General features: G+C 45.7%; 1 protein-coding gene across 1 annotated transcript in view; it reads right to left on the bottom strand.

The window, feature by feature from the left end:
- Positions 1-21,192, bottom strand: part of LOC139391961 (uncharacterized) — a 590,779-nt gene that overhangs the window by 34,687 nt on the left and 534,900 nt on the right. The window contains exons 3-4 of the mRNA XM_071139566.1: positions 11,637-15,589; positions 169-2,230 (exon numbers count right to left, since the gene is read on the bottom strand). Of these exons, the coding sequence (XP_070995667.1) occupies positions 169-2,230; positions 11,637-15,493 (5,919 nt within the window). The 5' untranslated portion in view covers positions 15,494-15,589. The remainder of the gene's footprint in view (positions 1-168; positions 2,231-11,636; positions 15,590-21,192) is intronic.

The following is a 21,192-nucleotide window of genomic DNA, read 5'->3' as shown; positions in this document are numbered from 1 at the left end:
TCCCTTACTCTAGACCCTGTCCCATTAGTCTTTTCCATGACTTACATCACACCCCCTTTACCATCCCCATGATCCGAGTTTTCACGCAATCTCTTACTGAAATATTCTCCCTTCTCAAACCTTCCATCGAAATCAATGCTAAAAAGAAATCCCCAGGTCAGTACTCACATAGGCGTCAGGGAAAGCCCTGTACTTGGGCATCAGGTTCTTCTCAGCCTCTGGACTGAAGTGAGACCCTCCATGGGGGGACCCCATGTTGAACAGTGGTGAGTTCAGGCCTTCGTTACTGAAGTTCCTCTGCAGACCCAGACCAATAGAGCCCACAGAGCCCATGTTGCCATTGGAACTCATACCACCCAGCCCCGGGCTGAGCTTTAATGCGGACTCATTAGCATTGGCGAAAGACCTGTAGATGTCCAGAGATGAGCTTGTGGGACTGAGAAGGCCTTCTTGGGTAGAGGTGAAGCTAGGGAAGGGAGGGGGCCTGATCATTCGACAGTTGGTGTCTGTGTTGTTTCCGGTTAAGGAGTCAGACATCCGGGAGGAGAAACGTTCGTAGCGGAAGTGGGTTGAAGGATCAGTTCCTGTTCCAGTTTGGGTTCCAACTCCAGATTTGAATCCAAGTCCGCTCCCAGACACATCAGCCATGCCCATACCAGGCCCTGAACTCATGTGGTCCTGGTTAGGCCCTATGTCCGGTAGGGAGCCCGTAAGGAACAGAGAGGGCCGCTGGCCTGGGCTATGGGCCTTGCCGTTCTCCTGTGGTTGATCAATCGATGCTGAACGATAGCTAGAGTAGAGGAGGGATCTGTCCAGGCGTGAGGGGTTTGGAGACTGGTTGCTGCTCCCTCCGTTTAGCAGGGGGGACGGCGAGTGCTCTGGGGAAGAGTCACTGCCCAAGGAGCTCTTCCTCATGACGATGCTGCTAAGAGCCGAGGCTCGGAGTGGGAGGTTGAGGCCTCCACGGTTCCAATGGTGGTCTCCAGCCTGCTGCTCCTGTTGCTGCTGCTGTTGTAGCTTCATCAACTCCAGAGGGGAATGCATCTCCTTGGGGGCACTCCAGTTGAGGCCAAGGTCTGCGGGTAGATTGTAGCGGCTGTTGGGGCCCTCCAGCAGAGACCCAAGGGGCACCTGGGGAGATTTGGTATTGGTGGGGCTGGAGCTGGGGGTGTCCTCCTCGATGGAGGGCAGGGAGGAGATGATGGAGGGGGCGGTGGTCCCACGCAGCCTCCTCTGCCTCTGGGGAAGGTTAGGGTTCATGCTCTTCAGGGTGTCCACCAGGCTCTCTATGTCGCAGTGATAGGGGGAGCCCGGCTCAGGGGTCACGGGAGAGGAAGAGGGGGAAGGGTCCGAGGAGGAGGGGGGAGGGAGCAGATCCACGCGGGTGGCCTTGTACTGTCCGGAGTAGGAGTCAATGCTGCCTCTGCTGTAGTCCACGTTGTCAATGGTCTGACCCGCCGAGGAGAAGTTTGAGACTGGGAGTGATTGCAAGTCACAGCCTGACTTTATCTTCCTTGCCATGGACTCTCCCTCCCTCCCCTCTTGCTCTACCTCTCTCTCTCTCTGTCCTGCAGGTGCAGTGGCTAGCTCCTCCTCCCACACCCTCCTACTCCCCCTGCCTGTTCCTGTCTCTGGCTCGCTACTCTCCCGGGTCAACTGAGCTTCGCTCCTGTCACTCAACCAGCGGCCGTTGCCAGGGGATCGGGGTGTCTCTGAAGAGAGGGAGGACAAGCCAGGTTCTTGGAATGGCGGCCCGAGAGAGGTGAGTTGTCGTGTGTACACAGAGAGGGAGGGGGAGAGGGAAGAGTAGTGTCCATCGTATGTGGACACTCTTGACTCATCTGACTGAGAGTCAGAGCGCCAGGTCTCCCCTTTGGGTTCGAAAGTAGTTTGCACCCCTTCGTACAGGTTCCTCCATTTGTATTCTGGTGCGACTGGACCTAGGTCACTTTCAGTTCTATTCGGTTCGTTGATCGGGCTTTCTCTGTAGTCCACACTGTCTTCAGTGTGGTCTGTGGTGTCATTGTTAGTGACCAGGGAAACTTTGCGGAAGCCCTGTTTTGATTTGTCCATGCCCTTGTGGGTGGGAGAGGGTCTTAGAGTGAGAGTGGAACTGTATGACTTCATCTCGCTGTCTGACTCCAGATCAGCCACTATCTGCTGAATTTCTGAATCGGAGTCCTCAGAGTCTTCTAAAGCTGTACTGTTAACAGCTGAAGCATCCAGAGACCTAACAGGTAGAAGACAAACAGACAGAATGACACATATGTTAATAATAGTCATTGACCAACCATGGAAGTGTGTTAAGGACTGTTTTGTCAAGAGGTGGTGATTATCTAGACGAGCTATGCAAATTATAGAGGTGAACTTTAGGTATGCAGAATTGGGTGTACTGTAAAAAGTGTTAACAGAAGCTAGGCTACATGCTTAACAGTTGCATTCACTGTGGTGGGCCAATTTATATTTTCTTCCTAAAACGTACAGTGAGGCACAAAAAAAAATGCACATAGAATTTCTATAATGTCAACAGCTCCACAGACTCTTTCCGTGCCTATAGGCCTACACACATTGCAACAATGTGGTTTAAAACTGAGATTTTAGCTTGTGTTTGCAATGTTCCATGAAGAGTTGATGAAAGCTAAAAGGTTACTTTAAAAAGTCAACAGGTTTCAGGTTTTTCCTCACCTCCAAATGGGCCAAAGAACTCCAGACAAAGTGTTACTATTCCACACGTGTCAAATAACATTTAACAGCTAATTACTGTTATGCTAAAGCTCTTTGCGTTGGGGGAACTTTCAGGCAGTGACATTAACCAAAGTGCCCTACCTACTCTTCACGGAAGGGGCGGGTGGTTTCCAGGAGTAACGGAGAAGGTCATAAGATCAAACAATAGCAATGTGTTGCGATGAACCTAATCACACACCTGTTGGGCGTACAACCGGAGTTCTCTCATATGTCAAATCCAAACACACAGATATCAGACGTGTATTCCTCATAGGTCACTGTTGCATACTTACTACGTTTTGTCGGTATGACTAATAAATGGTCTTTTAGCAGCCTCGGTATCCCTTTAATTGGATAGTCCATCTGTAGATGCTCTACAGACTAGTCATTAACATTTCAACTAATTATCTACTAACCCTAACCTTTATCCTAACCCTAAAATCAACCCTACCCTAACCCTTATTCTAAACCTAACCGTAACCTTAGCCAGCAGTCGCTTATCAACAGATAGTTTGTTGATAGTATGACCATGTACGAGAGCATCTACAGATGGACTATCCAGATAAAGTGTGACCGACGCTTTTATCCAAAAGAGACTTACAGAAAGGTCCGCATTGACTGCGACACGTGTGTTCAGCATGTGGTCCACGTGGGAATTGAAACTACGACCCTGATGTTGCCAGTGGTTTTTAAACCCATCCAGAAACCTAACCATGTTGCTGTAGCCCTGAACTAACTCAGTGTTTTGTCAATCCTGGCCCTGTGGATCCAAAGGGGTGCACATTTGAGTTTTCTCCCTAGCACTCACACACTGCACTCACACACTGCACTCACACACTGCACTCAACTCCTCAACAAGCCTTTGACTTGAATCAGGTGTGCGAGTGCTGGGGCAAAAACAAAAATGTGCACCCGTTTGGGTCACCAGGACCAGGATTTAGAAGCATGGAACTAGCTCACCTGATTCAGATAGTCAAGGGCTTGAGAAATAGTTGACAAGTTGAACCAGGTTTGCCAGCCCTGGAATAGTTCAAATACATGGAACGGATTAGTGTCCCAGAGGAGAGGTTAGAAAACCCCTGCTCTAACATGGGGTTTCCCTAACTCTGTCCTGGGACTCCCCTGGGTGCACATTCAGTTGTTTGTTTTTTTCAAACAAACTTGCATTACACAGCTGATTCAAATAACCCACTCATCATCAAGCTTTGATGATTTGAATCCGCCGTGTAGTGCTAGGACAAAAACCAAAACATGCACTCATGGGGGACCCCAGGACCGAGTTTGGGAAACCTTGCTCTGACCCACTGAACCATTAGAACCACTGACCACGTTTACATGTGCACAGTATTCCGGATAGTAGCTCAAAACTCGCTTAAATTCTTATTCGGAATAAGCTTGCACCTTTGATATCCCGCTCATGAGTATCCCTGTGTCCATGAATAAACAGAATATTCCTCATTAAGGATGTGGGTTAAATGGAATAGTAAGTGAAATATGGACACAGACTGCAGGCCTATAACATTTCACATGTAGATTAATAATAATATGAATTCCTGCAGAATTATGCATTTTTTGCAGTGATATTATAAAATATATGTTAATTTTGTCTAAGGAATAGGAGTGGAGAAATATGATTTCTTTCTTTCAGCATCTCTTAAAACCTCTACGGGATCGGCGTCTCCATACCGGGACGGTTGTTGCTAACATGTGCTAATGTGTCTACAATGACGTTGTCAGTAACATCCAACAATCCAGGACATAGACATGTCTTACATGAGCAGAAAGTTTCAATTCTTGTTCATCTAACTGCACTGTCCAATTTACAGTAGCTATTACAGTGCACAACAACAAAAACACTTTATCACGGCCACTGGTTTGATACATTCACCTCTGAAGGTAAATAATGTACTTACATTCAGTAATCTTGCTCTGATTTGTCATCCTGAGGGTCCCAGAGATAAAATGTAGCACAGTTTTGTTTGATAAAATAAATTGTTATATTCAAATGTAGGAACTGGGTTCTAAAGTCTGAATCCCTGCCGTTTCTGGCAGTACCCAAGTAATCACCAATTCTGAGCCCAGCTGCACGTGACCGAATCGCCAATAGTAAATTATAGTAAATTAATTATAGTAGGCTAGATTATTATGGTGGATCGAACTGCGCAGGTAGCCAACTTTTTGAAGTGATTTGTTTGACAAACAGATGAAAACATCTTCACACAACACCCATGATATGCGAAACTGAGCCTGAGCACACCGCAAAAATAACAGTAAACGGAACAAGACGTTTACATGCCACAGTATCCCGTCTTATATCAGCATAGCCCAGGCATCATATCCTGCTTTCTCATAACCTGGGATACAAGCTTTTTCCAGTTATTGTAAACGGGATATGATGTTTATATGCGTCAACTCAAAAATAGAATACCTGAGTATCCCAAATAATAACGGCATATTGGTGTGCATGTGAACACGGTCACTGACGCAAGATTAGACGAAGCAGAAGCCTTTTCATTTAGCGGTCAACAAAAAGTAGTTGGTCTGTTCAAACATGCAGGGTCTCTCACCAGGGACAGTTACAACTAGACTGATTCATCATAAAGTGCACAATGTGCAAAATACTAGAGCCCTCAGACTCAACTCTGGACCTCGAAGCCAGTTTCAATGCATTTTTTTTCCATTGTCCCCGTCTAATCAGAGACTGATTTAGAACTGGGACAGACACCAGATGTGTGCAATTAATTATCAGGAAGAACAGAAAACCAGCAGGCTTTGGACTTTGTAGGGTAAGAGTTGAATACTCCTGTACTAGAGAGACAAGTGGAGTGACAACACAGACGTAAGCATCCAATCTAAACTCAAAAAAAAAAGAAACAGACCCTTTTCAGGGCCCTTTCAAAGATCATTCTTAAAACTTCAAATAACTTCACAGATCTTCATGGTAAAGGGTTTAAACACAAACATGCACCTGTGGAACGGTCGTTAAGACACTAACAGCTTACAGACGGTAGGCAATTAAGGTCACAGTTATGAAAACTTAGGACAGTAAAGAGGCCTTTCTACTGACTCTGAAAAACACCAAAAGAAAGATGCCCAGGGTCCCTGCTCATCTGTGTGAACGTGCCTTAGGCATGCTACAAGGAGGCATGAGGACTGCAGATGTGGCCCGGGCAATAAATTGCAATGTCCGTACTGTGAGACGCCTAAGACAGCGCTACAGGGAGACAGGACGGACAGCTGATCGTCCTCGCAGTGGCAGACCATGTGTAATAACACCTGCACAGGATCGGTACATCCGAACATCACACCTGCGGGACAGGTACAGGATGGCAACAACAACTGCCCAAGTTACACCAGGAACGCACAATCCCTCCATCAGTACTCAGACTGTCCACAATAGGCTGAGAGAGGCTGGACTGAGGGCTTGTAGGCCTGTTGTTTGCAGGTCCTTACCAAACATCACCGGCAACAACGTTGCCTATGGGCGCAAACCCACAATCGCTGGACCAGACACGACTGGCAAAAAGTGCTCTTCACTGACGAGTCGTGGTTTTGTCTCACCAGGGGTGATGGTCGGATTCGTGTTTATCGTCGAAGTAATGAACGTTACACAGAGGTCTGTACTATGGAGCGGGATCGATTTGGAGGTGGAGGGTCCGTCACAGTCTGGGGCGGTGTGTCACAGCATCATCGAACTGAGCTTGTTGTCATTGCAGGCAATCTCAACGCTGTGCGTTACAGGGATGACACCCTCCTCCCTCATGTGGTACCCTTCCTGCAGGCTCATCCTGACATGACCTTTCAGCATGACAATGCCACCAGCCATACTGCTCGTTCTGTGTGTGATTTCCTGCAAGACAGGAATGTCAGTCCCAGCAATCCCATTGAGCGCGTCTGGTACCTGTTGGATCGGAGGGTGAGGGCTAGGGCAATTCCCCCCAGAAATGTCCGGAAACTTGCAGGTGCCTTGGTGGAAGAGTGGGGTAACAAGAACTGGCAAATCTGGTGTAGTCCATGAGGAGGAGATGCACTGCAGTACTTAATGCAGCTGGTGGCCACACCAGATACTGACTGTTACTTTTGATTTTGACCCCCCCTTTGTTCAGGGACACATTATTCCATTTATGTTAGTCACATGTCTGTGGAACTTGTTCAGTTTATGGCTCAGTTGTTGAATCTTATGTTCATACAAATATTTACACATGTTAAGTTTGCTGAAAATAAACGCAGTTGACAGTGAGAGGACGCTTCTTTTTTTGCTGAGTTTATGTCTTACAGACTAAACAGCAGTCCTTTTGTGAACCGACAACCAATGTTTACCTACAGTAAATGGAGTTCATCTATCCTCACAACTCCTCCTTCATTTCATACTGCCACTTCGGAAAAAGTTGACAGCACATCACCACAACAATGCCATTCTGTAGCAGTGTTTTTTCCCCTAAACTATTTCAAACTTCTCTCCGGTGTGTGTCTTGGTACTTCTCCATCCCCCCGTTTCAGCAGGTAACTCATCTCATCACCACACCTGCACCCCGGGGAAGACAGAAGGGCTTAATAGCTACCACATACCACTGCACCTCTCTGCTGGAACATGAAGTTGTATAGAGCAACTGCCCCTAAACAGCAACTTTTCATTTTTTTAAATGGCTGATGTGGCATCGATATGAGTCCGACATTTACTCTAGTGTCAAAATTGACTACAAAATGTAAATAGGATCATTTTGGTCATGAAGTCAGTCTAGTCCAAAACTAAGATTTGCAAGATTAAAAAAAATGGAATGTCATGGAATGAATGGTACCGTAACAGTTATCAGTGGGTTGGGATTAATTTTAATCCTGCCCACAGCTGGCAGCACCCAAGTAATCAATTCCGAGCGCAGCTGCATGCGAACCGGTCGTAATGCCCATGGTCAATTTGGTTTGACATTCGATATCCCTACGGGGATAGTTAGGGACCATCAGAAAATTACACAACATACACGGGACTATACTTTAAAAGGTCAATCGCTCCACATTACAATGACTTAACCTCAAACCAACTATACATTGTATAAATTAATATACAAATATTGAAAGCATATAATGAGATGTGCATAGTGAAAATATTGTCCCATTTACAATGTGTAATTTATTGACGGTCCCTAACTATCCCCAGAGATAGGCTATCCAAAGTCAATCCAATTTTGCCACAGTTCCACACCACCCGGCTGAAGCTAATGTATGAAATCACCTGAGAACACACACAAGTGACACCCACATCAAACCACACCCCAAAATCAACTCACGTTTGAATTCAATCACGGCTGCTAGCATTTTTTATTGAACCAAATCTAAAATGAGGCCAAATTAGGAAGGCCCTATTAATGTCAGACCAACACAAACTCACAATCATCTGCTTCAACATGAAAAATTGGAATTTCATGCATATGCAGACACACCTGTGCTGACGGCGTGATGCCAGGAAAATAATTTGTCCCTCAACGATAAAAAAAGGAAGGATCGTATTGTGAACTACAGGAGACAGAAGAGGGAGCACACCCCATCCTCTTCGAAGGGGGCCACAGTGGGAGGGGTCAAAAGCTTCAAGTTTCCCGGCCTGCACATCACTAAGGACCTAAAATGGTCTCACCTAACTGACATTGTGGTGAATAAGGTGCAATAGCGCCTTTACAACCTCAGATGGCTAGAAATCTATTTGGCATGGCCCCTAAGACCCTCACGGACTTCTACAGATGCACTATTGAGAGCAGGTGCATCATGACTCTCCAGCTCAGAAGCCACGCTGCCTGCCCTCCAGGACATGTACAGCAGCCGGTGTCAAAAAAGGCAGCTTCCTCAGTCACCAGGCCATAAGACATCAGTTGATCACCAGGCCATAAGACTGTTGAACCATTCCTGATTTCTTACGATTTTTTTCTTATTTTTTTCTTTCCATTCATTTAAAAAAAAAAATGTACATTTGACTGCATTATTAGGAGTAACAGAATCATTTTGCTGCACTGCTATAATACTTGCTAAGCTGTGTACACAACCAATACACTGATTTGATTTGGATCATGTTCCAATCGTAAATTTGGGGACCATTCTTTAAAAAATATATTTTGAACTTGTTTTTCCTCTATGCCGTCTGAAGGGTACGGCGGAGGAGGGCTTTGCAGTCTAAAGAAGACAACGGACACCCACACACTCGTCGCATGTTCTTACATTTGAATAGCAGTGCATCAATCACAAAGAGATTTTCTCAGGCTTAACTACTGAAATTCAGCGACATTCCAACAGCGAAATGTTCTGCAGGTATTTATTTTTTCCTACGGCAGTATTCGTACCCTGGCAGCACCTGTGGATGTTTTTTTGTTGTTCAATGTACTACAGTATTTTTGAATTGGGGCCTGCCTGTGTGCCTCCACATTCCACACAGGTCTCTCCATTCTCACAGAAACCAGCTCTGGGAACTCATCTGGTTGGTACCACGTGTACATCTGATACCATGTGTACCAGGTTTACACGCAGAGAGCCAACGCAACTTTTCGATGTGACCTGACAGGCTGACCGCTTCAGAGGACAGAGCGGCTCCATCCACTGAGCTCATTAGGTTCTTAGTCGTGTCGACATGTGAAACGACCACCACTGTATTTCAACATACTGGGATCAGGGTGTATAGTTCCCGTAAGATAATTCATTTTGCTGGCACTACAGATATTCTGGATCTGTAGATCTTCACTTATTAAAGATGCTCCAGTACGTTGGCGACTGAGAAAGTATTTTTGAAACCTCCCGCCTGGATTTGTCAATATGCATGTGTGTCCTACACAATCTATGAGCGGATTTCCTGTCTTACCTCATTTAGCCATGAAATCCCTCGTTCGAAAGCAACTGCTTTGAATATTATAGAAAATCCAAGTAGATTCGGTAAACAAAGAATGGAGGGCACCAACGACGGCACCAGATGATGACATCGGGAAACATTTGACCCTTCCAATCCAGGGCGGCCTCCGAGTTATTACCCTACATGTCATCATCGTCACCTGCTGAGGAGGGCAGGAAGGAGAGATAAAGACTGATTTACAACTTTTAGAACCCTCTTCATTCCATGAAGTGCTGTCATTCCTTGCGTTCCCAGCTGTGTTGGTCTTTGTGAGTGACGGAAACAGAGGTGACATTAACAGAGAGGACGGAAATGGAATGGACCACCTGCGGTAAACACTGAAGCCAGTGTCAAGAGTTACCTCCAGTTTCCACCCCACCCACAACACGATAGCCATGTAATAGTCGGCCTCGGGACAGATAAGGGTTATTCCTTAGTTTAGCTTTCACCTAGCATTAACATGCCTGTCCATCAGAGCTGCTATCTCATAAAAGAGGAGGTGGAGGTTTCATTATGACTATGACAGGACATCCTAGGTCATACCAGAGATGTTGTTGGACAGAGTGCAATTTACCTGATTGAAGCGGAGGCTAGCGAACCATTTTGTGTCCTGTGTGACTTTCTAGAAACGGCCCACATTCACACAACCTGAGTCTTTCTATTTCAGTGCATATAGAGATATCTCTAAGTGATATTGTAATAACTAAACGGACCACTGTGTTCTTGACTTTACTATATGTATTTGCCGCCATCTTGTGGGGGCAGCAGGAAACAACAGCTGCTATTGGGAAATAAAATAACATATGTACAGTGTTGTCCTCTCTGTTCAGAGGAACTGAAAACAGTGTGGCTTGGATATATAATCTTTACTGTGTGGGTCCACTGGGTTCTTTACTGTGTTCCATGAAAAAAGGACTAGGTCCAAGATTCCCATGATCAGATAACACATGGCCTGCAAAAGGCCTGTCAACCAGGCAAACAACATACGGCCGTGCCTGTGTTCTACGAGAAACAATTGACATAGTGTACACTATCTTAAAGAATGAAAGCCATAGGCTACACGAAGAGTGTCGCGTGCGCACACACACACAAACACGCATGCCCAGCCATTCCTGTTCAGGTGTCGACAACGGGCGCACCACAGTGTGCGCCGATGAAATGTTACGCCACAAGTGTTTCCATTGGCAACGCCTATTGTCCATCAACAGGTGTATCTCGGGTCTACCGTCTAACACAAACAAGCCACTGGACGAGAAGTCAAGTTCTTTGACGATGACTCCTTTCAGCCCATCCCACTGAGAGGGTGCAGAGAGGACCACAAGCATGCGGGTGGATGGGTGAGGCCAATCACCACTTTGAGTCTGGCTTGGAGACTTTCACGCGATGTCTTCCACCAAGGAAACTGGCCTATTCGACAATGACAAAAAAGGGATGCCGTCGCAATACAGAAATGTCCACAAAGAATATTAAAAAGTGACAGGAAATATAATCCCTGGGTGAATGCAGAATGAATTCCACTCTGCTGGTAAATATTCTAGTTGTATGGCCTGAGGATTTACAGCGCAACGTGTCTAGTTCAGATGGCTGTTACGCAGATCCACATGTCATTTATCAGGACAGTGAAGTAGACTGTCTGTACTGTACATAGTACAGGGGATGTGCTATTGAAATCCAATTCATAATTCTAGCTAATTGCCCTCAATCACAACATTATGAGATAATAACAGTCTTTGCATTTTCAATAAACAACATCCCAGACACATTGCATAGAGAATGGACATCAACAATTTCCCCCTCCAGTCCACCGAGTCCCATACTCGTACAATTTACTGCGCAGCACACACCGAGCAATTAGCTATAGTCCTATTGTTGCTGAGTCCCCACATTCTCTCGCACTCACAGACACACTTGTGCAATCTGAGTGCACACACTCACTCATTTAGCATAAAAAGATCATATGAGACTTGATCACCTCCACTTCAAAACACACACATCATGAAAAGTAGGAAATCAGAGTAAGGATCGCAGATGAAATGTCATCCCTTACCCTTCGGGCTGGCTGAGGAATTGGACTCTGTTCCTCAGTGAGTTGAGGAGTGTATCTGCAGTGACTGATAGCGTCCCTCCCACCTGCTCTGGCTCTGCACCGGGTCTCTCTGTGGCAAGACCGTTGGCTCTCTTTCGAAGTCTGTCGAGGATTGTGTCTCGTGCGACAGGAGGATTCACTGCCACCTGCTCTGGCTCTGCCCCGGGTCTCTCTGTGTCCTCAGTGGCAAGACCGTTGGCTCTCTTTCGAAGTCTGTCGAGGATTGTGTCTCGTGCGACAGGAGGATTCACTGCCACCTGCTCTGAACTGGCTCGGTCTGTTTCCTGCGTGACAATGCTGTCTATCCACTCAGTACCGAGTGTCCCTTCATGTTCTATCTTTACAGTGTATGTTCTGGACTCTGTGTCTGTCGTTGTCTCTTCTCTGTCAAGTGCGAATGTGTTCTCGCCATGTGTGCTAGTGGTGTTTACTTTTGCTTTCTGCTCAGAGAAAGAGGATGTGTCCTCGGTAATACGAGTGACTAGGTCCGCTTCCTCTGCTGTGAGTGTGTCTAAAATGCTCCCCTCTCGGCCTGTGGTGTGTGCGAGTGTGTTATGTGTTGCGAGTGTGTCCTGTCTCTCTCTGTTGCCGGTGGCAGCGTGTTCATTCTCGCCGCTGTGAGACTCCTGTGGCTCTTCGTGGCCTGGGGTCTGTCTGAGTGTATGTGTATCAGCGCAGGCCTCTGTTACCAGGTAAGCATGTGTAACTGCACTCCGGTTACTCCCTGACCCCTCCTCCTCTCCATGCTGCTCTGTGATGTAAGGCGGGGCGGGCGACTCACATTCCATGAGTGTGTGCACCTGCTGAACAGGTAGGGCTGGTTCCACCCCATCCTCCCCCCCTTCTTTCACCATTGCTGAGACCTCTCTCGTTCCTCTCTCCTCCACCGGAACCAGCCTCTCTGCATCGCCGTCTTCTGGGAACTCAATGCGTCTCTTCTCCTCTCGGTGGACTTCATTCTCTTGACCTCTATCCTTCGTTTCTAACATTACCTCCGTTACTTTCTGTGACCCCAAACTCCATCCCGCTTCAACGGTTTCATTACCATTCCTCCGTTGTTTGCCCGCTCCTTTCATTTCCTCTGCTTTCACCTCTTCAACGCCACTCTCCTCCATGTAATCCTCCAGGATGCTGTAATGGACCGCTGGTATGGCGACTTCCATGGCATTGCTGTTCTCTGGTATGATCACACACTGTGAGCTTGCCCTGTTAACGTCTGCATCACAGGGCATATGTTCCTTAATCTGTCTATTAGAATCTATGCTGTTGGCCTCTTCCATTACCTCCACCTCTGCTTCTTGAACTTTCTCAGTAGCCGTGGTGGACATATCATTTGATCTTTCCCTGACAACGTCTACATCATAGGACATAATATTCTGCTCAATCTGTCCATTTTCCTCTTCCATAATCTGGACTTCTGCTTCTTGAACTGTCTCAGTAGCCATTGTCTCTGCTATTGTTGAGGAGACGGACACATCAATGGAGATGGTGGTTTCAAGAGTACTGGAATTCTTAGTGCTTGGGTGGCTAGCGCTAAGAATGTCAGAAATGAGGGTGACATTGTCCGAGAGAATGTGATCAGAGTTGTCAATGTTCATATCAGAATGATGAAGGACGAGATCTGTGTTTTCAGTGTCCTCCGTATCAAGGTCAACTGGAAGAGCTGCGGTCAAAGGCTCCGACTGATCAACAAGGTTTGGCCGAGTGTTGCAATCTGGTCGGAGCGGAACAGAATCGGTGTCCGTAACATAGACTGGTTTATCAAGGTCGGGGTCAGAAATGGTGGACACCTGGTCAGAAGGAAAACTTTCAGGGAAAAGAAAGTCATAGAGAGATTCACATGTGTCACTAGAGCCAGTATCAGGGACAGCGATATCGGTATTTGGGAGAGGTGAGTCTGAGGTGGGACGCTCAGGCTCTAAGTCATCCATTTCCATTGGCTCAGTTGTGGGGAGTGTAGGCTCAAAGCACAGAGGCGCAAAGGCCTCACGCTCAGCGAGGGAGACATCTGTGCTAGGGTGGGCAGTGTCTGTTTGAGGAACAGGGGGAAGCTTGTTCTCAAAAGGAGCATCTATATTAGGAGGTGTGCATCGAGTGTCCATCACGCCCGATGTCACAACGCCAGAAGTGTAAGTGCTGAGAGCAGATGCGGTGTGGCCAGATATGTGAGGTGAGGGGAACATTCCAGGAAAGAGAGAGTCGTAAAGATCTCTGAATACTGGTTGAGAGTTGGTATCAGTAACAGTGAGGTTAGTATTAGCAGTGGTGTCTGTGTCAGGGTGGCTGGTATCCATTTTGGAGACTGCAGTGGGGACAGGGACGTCAGTGACACTAGCTTCAGTGTGATCAATGGCAGTTTCATACTCCTGTTTAACTGATTCGGGTAAAATTGGACTTGGTGAATCAAAGGGGCTATCCAAGGACAGGTGTGGGTTAGTTTCATCATTTATTATGGTTAGGTTGGTGTCAAGGCATCCCTCAGTAGAGTCATTGTCTGATGTGGCAGATTCTTGTGCCGAGGTGAAACTTTGCGGAAATAGTGAGTCATACAGAGTTCCAAATACCTCCGTGTTGGCAGAGAAAGTGTCAGTGTTGGGGACAGTGTTGTCACTGTTGGTAATGGAGTTGACAGTGTTTGCAATGGAGGCTAGCATTTCAGGTGTAGATTTGTCCGTGATTGGAACTGGGATGACCATTTCAGCGAGAGAGGGGCCAGGATCAGCAATAGCAGTGATGATCTCTTCAGAGGTGATGGAGGTGACCGTTTCAGGCATAGGCCTAGATGTATCAGTGGTGGAGACAGAGGTATCATTGATGGAGTTGGTGTCCATGTCAGTAACAGAGTTGACAGTGATAAGAGCAGAGGTGACGGTGTTGAGAATAGGTGTCTCAGTGTTGTCAGCCAAAGAATCAGGGTTCAGAGGAAAGGTCTTGGTTTTAACGTCAGTTGTGTCCGTTTCAGTAATAGTGGCTTCTATATTGGGGTCCAAGGCAATGGGAGAGGGATCTGTATTAGGGGTAACAGTGGTGATATTTTCAACAACAACAGGTTGTCCAATGGAGAGAGTAACATAAGAGGCCTCAGTTTTGCTAAGTGAGAGTGCAGTCACAGGAAGGACAGGGTCATCACTGGGTAAGGGGGACATTTCATCACTCTGGTTTGAGGTGTAAACTGTAGCAGGAGGAGAGCTAATGGGGGGAAATGATGTAGCTGGGCTCAATGGGTAGCAGGGGGGTGGGCTAGATGGATAGGAGGGTGGAGGTGGGTTAGGTGGGAAAGGTGGAGGACTTGGGTTAAAGCTATCAACATCCATTGGAGAAGCTGTGTCAGTATGGTCTGTTGAGGCATACGGGTTGTCACACTGAGCATCCGGGCTCTCCTCTTCCTGTGAGGTCTCGTTCCACTCCATCTCAGGCATAGCTAAAGGAACTTTTCTTGTAGCCCGGCCCACTTCAAGAGGAATAATGTTATCCATCTGGGAAATTGGTTGGTTGGTGGCAGTCTTAGGACTGTCCATCGGTGGCTCCTGGGCCTGCGATTTCTTGGGGACAGTGGGAGGAGGATAAGAGGTGACCAGTGTCTTAGTGTTTAGGTCAGGCTGAGACACAGCGAACCTTACCCTCTTGTTCAGAGTGCCGCCTTGGCCGATGTCCCAGAGGCTGAGGTTCAGAAGCTCCTCCTCTTGCCCTTTGTCTTCTGGCTCGGGGCCGTGGAGGACCACGATGCTCTGGGAGAGATCCCCGTCACTCTTCTTCTTCCTCCTCTTCAAGCCAAAGGTGAACGTGCCAAACCTCTTGGGCTTGGCACGGAGGTCCATCTCTGAGTAGCTGAGGTCCTTGGCCTGTTTGCTAGCGATAGACGGAAAGGCAGAGGGAGGTATAGTGAGTGAGAGAGGGGGAGGGGGGGCAATGTGCTAAGAGAGAGATTGGGGAGAGAAATGAGAGAGAGCATTATTTCTTAGCTTTGAAATGAACATTTCATACTCTACCAATTTTTTTTAGAGCCAATAATCTCACTGCATCATTCAGATAAGAATAATGTTTTGACTTCATAAGAACCAAACCCCAGTTACTCAGAGCTTGCAAAGCTCCACTGACCACAAAAGGCAAGCATCACTGGTATGTATACAGTGTATTTAGAAAGTATTCAGACCCCTCAACTTTTTCCACATTTACAGCCTTATTCTAAAATGGATTAAATAAAAAAATGTCCTTCATCAATCTACACACAACACCCCATAATAACAAAGCGAAAACAGGTTTTTAAAAACATTTGCAAATTGTGGGTGACAGGTCTTGGTCAGGGAGGTGACCAAGAACCCGATGGCCACTCTGACAGAGCTCCAGAGTTCCTCTATGGAGATGGCAGAAACTTCCAGAAAGACAACCATCTCTGCAGCACTCCACCAATCAGGCTTCTATGGTAGAGTGGCCAGACAGAAGCCACTCCTCACTAAAAGGCACTTGAAGGCTGCTTGGAGTTTTCAAAAAGATTCTCTGGTCTGATGAAACCAAGATTGAACTCTTTGGCCTGAATGCCAAGCGTCATGTCTGGAGGAAACCTGTCACCGTCCCTACGGTGAAGCATGGTGGTGGCAGCATCATATTGTGGGGATTTTTTCAGCGGCAGGGACTGGAAGACTAGTCAGGATCGAGGCAATGATGAACAGAGCAAAGTACAGAGAGATCCTTGATGAAAACCTTCTCCAGAGCGGAGGCGGGATTGCTGTAGGGGTTTTATGACACCTCACGCTAATCGTAAATTGTAGGCAGCAGATGACTCCTTTTGGTCTCTAGTATTGGTGAATGGAATCCCTTTGTTACTGAAGGTTTTGCTGCCCAAAAACTCTAATGTCCAACAGTGAACACTGGGACAATATATTTCAACATCCGAATGTGGGGAATAATGAGAGATGGAATATGGGAAATTAATGTATATTTTGTGGTGTCATTAAAAATGGTATAAAAGTGATTTAATGAAAATATTATAACTTGAAGAGCTTTCACACTGTGAATATCAGGTTTACATCCTTTACGTTGTGTAGGAAATATAAAGGATGAAGATAATATTTTTGTTAAGATAGGAATTTGATTTTAGTTCTAACAAGATCATATATTTTTTATGATGTTTTGCCCACTAACTAGCCATGCCCGAGGGTGCTCAGAGAACGTGTCAGTATTACGGAAACAACCCTTTTTATCCAAGTGTATAAAAGATTGAGTTAAGAATTAACATACCAGACTATAAGGACCACAAGCTGCAGCTAGGTCTCCATTGGTTACGACCCTGGAAATCAACACGAGTTGAAGAAGACAAAGTAGCCTCTAACAATCAATGTTAAGGTTGAGTAGCTGTTCTAAGTACTGTATCTAAGAAAGTGAATTTAAGTAGGACCATATGGTTATTCTCTTCAAATCATCATTGACTACACTGCTCTCATCACAACTCTGGGGATCATCGACACGGCTGATTAGCTGTCCTCAGAAGACCACTCTTCCAGAACGAGTGAAAGTCAACACAGACAACTAAGGAGGACATTGTGACCTCTTGTGGACAATCAGAGACTCACACTTACAAACCAAGGAGAAGGCCCAATCAAACCATTTTCACAAAGCGGAACCCTTTTCACAAAGGCCTGGATCCAACAGAGATATACAACGAAGACCTTCAACGCGTAAATACATGCATTACGAGCGGCAGTTCAGGGCAAGTTATTAGGTTAACTGTGAGCGTAGTTCCCAAATGTATCCAAGTGTCTCTCTTTCTCTCTAACTTTCCATCTTTTGTAACAAGTGTCATATGGTGTTAGTCCGCTAGGGACCTGTTTTCATCATATTAAGTTTCTAATCAACAACCTATACCATATGTGTGTGTGTATCCTGTTTTATCATTTAGTTTGTTAATAAATAAATAATCAAATCAATGTGTGGTACGGAATAATCAGTAAGACTCGGGTTTGTGCAGATTCAAGTCTGCGACGTTCAGAATGAGACTGATATGAGCTAATGTTTAATAAGTGACTTATCGATATCTAACATATATATATATATATATTCTTGAGCTTAATTCGGGAGATGGTAACTCGTTAAACAACTTCTTCCGTGGTGCCCCACATTCCTAATGAGTTAATTGTTACATGATTAATTTAATCTGGTAACAATTAAACATAGTAGGTAATTATTTGATAAATAACAGTCATCACATTAATGAAAGTCACGTCACGACAGATGATCTGCAAAGAAGAATGGGAGAAAATCCCCAAATACAAGTGTGCCAAGCTTGTAGTGTCATACGGGGGCGGCAGGTAGCCTAGTGGTTATAGAGGTGGGCCAGTAACCGAAAGGTTATTAGATCGAATCCCCGAGCTGACAGCTTTGCACACTCTTAGCATTCTCTCAACCAGCTTCACCTGGAATGCATTTTAATTAACAGGTGTGCCGTGTTCAAAGTTCATTTGTGGAATTTCTTTCCTTCTTAATGTGTTTGAGACAATCAGTTGTGTCGTGACAAAGTAGGGGTGGTATACAGAAGAAAGCCCTATTTGATAAAAGACCAAGTCCATATTATGGCAAGAACAGCACAAATAAGCAAAGAGAAATGACAGTCCATCATTACTTTAAGACGTGAAGGTCAGTCAATGCGGAACATTTCAAGAACTTTGTTTCTTCAAGTGTAGTCGCAAAAACCATCAAGAGCTATGATGAAACTGTCTCTCATGAGGACCGCCACAGGAAAGGAAGACCCAGAGATCAAATCAAACTTTATTTGTCACATGCGCCGAATACAACAAGTGTAGACCGTGAAATGCTTACTTTACAAGCCCTTAACCAACAGTGCAGTCTTAGAAGAGTTAAGAAAATATTTACCAAATAAACATAAAATTATAAAATATAACACAATAACAAGGCTATATACAGGGGGTACAGGTTAGTTGAGGTAGTTTGTACAGGGTAGGTAGGGGTGAAGTGACTATGCATAGATAATAAACAGTGAGTAGCAGCAGTGTACAAATCAAATGGAGGGGTGGGGGGCGTGTCAATGTAAATAGCAATGTAAATAGTACGGTGGCCATTTAAATAATCGTTCAGCAGGTAGAAGCTGCTAAAGAGCCTTTTGGTCCTAGACTTGGCACTCCGGTACTGCTTGCCATATGGTAGCAGAGAAAACAGCCTGACAATTCTATGGGCTTTCCTCTGACACCGCCTATTATATAGGTCCTGGATGGCAGGATGCTTGGCCCCAGTGATGTACTGGGCCGTACGCACTACCCTCTGTAGCGCCTTACGGTCAGCACCTCTGCTGCTGGATAAGTTCATTAGAGTTAACTGCACCTCATATTGCAGCCCAAATAAATGCTTCACAGAGTTCAAGTAACAGACATCTCTACATCAACTGTTCAGAGGACACTGCATGAATCAGGCCTTCATGGTCAAATTGCTGCAAAGAAACCACTATTAAACGACACCAATAAGAAGAGACTTGCTTGGGCCAAGAAACACAAACAATGGGAATTTGACCGGTCAAAATCTGTCCTTTGGACTGATGTGTCCACATTTGAGATTTTTGGATCCAACCGCTGTCTCTTTGTGTGATGCAGAGTAAGTGAACGGATCATCTACGCATGTGTGGTTCCCACGTGAAGCATGGAAGAGGTGGTGTGATGGTGTGGGGGTGCTTGCTGGTGACACTGTCTATGATTTATTTAGAATTCAAGGTACACTTAACCAGCATGGCTACCACAGCATCCTGCAGTGATACGCCATCCCATCTGGGTTGCGCTTAGTGGGACTATCATTTGTTTTTCAACGGGACAGTGACCAAAAACACACCTCCAGGCTTTGTAAGGGCTATTTGACCAAGAAGGAGAGGGATGGAGTGCTGCATCAGATGACCTGACCTCCACAATCACCCGACCTCAACTCAATTGAGATGGTTTGGGATGAGTTGGACCACAGAATGAAGGAAAAGCAGCCAAGTGCTCAGCATATGTGGGAACTCCTTCACCTGTTGGAAAAGCATTCCTCATGAAGCTAGTTGAGAGAATGCCAAGAGTGTGCAAAGCTGTCATCAAGGCAAAGTGTGGATACTTTGAAGAATCTTAAATATAAAATATATTTTATATTCATCCAAGCACAGGATGTAGCTCTTAGTTTAGTTTGAATATCAAATCAAATGTATTTATATAGCCCTTCGTACATCAGCTGATATCTCAAAGTGCTGTACAGAAACCCAGCCTAAAACCCCAAACAGCAAACAATGCAGGTGTAGAAGCACGGTGGCTAGGAAAAACTCCCTAGAAAAGTCAAAACCTAGGAAGAAACCTAGAGAGGAACCAGGCTATGTGGGGTGGCCAGTCCTCTTCTGGCTGTGCCGGGTGGAGATAACAGAACATGGCCAAGATGTTCAAATGTTCATAAATGACCAGCATGGTCAAATAATAATAATCAAAGGCAGAACAGTTGAAACTGGAGCAGCAGCACGGCCAGATGAACTGGGGACAGCAAAGTGTCATCATGTCAGGTAGTCCTGAGGCATGGTCCTAGGGCTCAGGTCCTCCGAGAGAGTGAAAGAAAGAGATGCTAGTTATAGGTCGCAAGAAACAAAGATATCTGCTGTTGGATCTGACAATTAATCTTGATGGTTGTACAGTCATTTAAAATAAAACTAGAAAGGCCTGATTGGTGGAGTGCTGCAGAGATGGTTGTGCTTCTGGAAGTTTCTGCCATCTCCACAGAGGAACTCTAGAGCTCTGTCAGGTGTCCATCGGGTTCTTGGTCACCTCCCTGACCAAGACCCTTCTCCACTGATTGCACAGTTTGGCCGGGCAGCCAGCTCTAGGAAGAGTTTTGGTGGTTCCAAACTTCTTCCATTTAAGAATGATGGGAGGCCAGTGTGTTCTTGGTGGCCTTCAACACTGCAGAAAAGTTTTGGCACCCTTCCCCCGATCTGTTTCTCGACACAATCATGTCTCGGAGCTTTAAGGACAATTCCTTCAACCTCATGGCTTGGTTTTTGATTTGACATGCACTGTCAACTGTGGGACCTTATATAGACAGATGTGTGCCTTTCCAAATCACGTCCAATCAATTGAATTTCCCACAGGTGGACTCCAAATCAAGTTGTAGAAACATCAAGGATGATCAATGGAAACAGGATGCACCTGAGCTCAATTTCAAGTCTCATAGCAAAGGGTCTTATGTGAATAAGGTAATTGTGTTTTTTATTTGCAATATTTTGCTGACATTTCTAAAAACCTGTTTTTGATTTGTCATTAAGGGGTATGTGTGTAGATGGCTGTGGATTGTTTTTTGGCTGTAGCCTAACAAAGTGTGGAAAAAGTCAAGGGGTCTGAATACTTTCAGATGGCACTGTACATACCAAGCTGGTGGGGCAAGTCGTAGAAAATCTATAACATGGTCTCTGATCTCTTTATCCTGTCCATCTAACTTCTAATGTATGATGGTTGTCATGCCATGTTACCATAGCAGTTGGCTTGGCTATACATAGCGGTTGCCA

Source organism: Oncorhynchus clarkii, chromosome 32, assembly GCF_045791955.1.
Source record: "Oncorhynchus clarkii lewisi isolate Uvic-CL-2024 chromosome 32, UVic_Ocla_1.0, whole genome shotgun sequence".
In the NCBI taxonomy this organism is placed as follows: Eukaryota; Metazoa; Chordata; class Actinopteri; order Salmoniformes; family Salmonidae; genus Oncorhynchus; species Oncorhynchus clarkii.
This window is presented reverse-complemented; position numbering and strand designations above follow the sequence as displayed.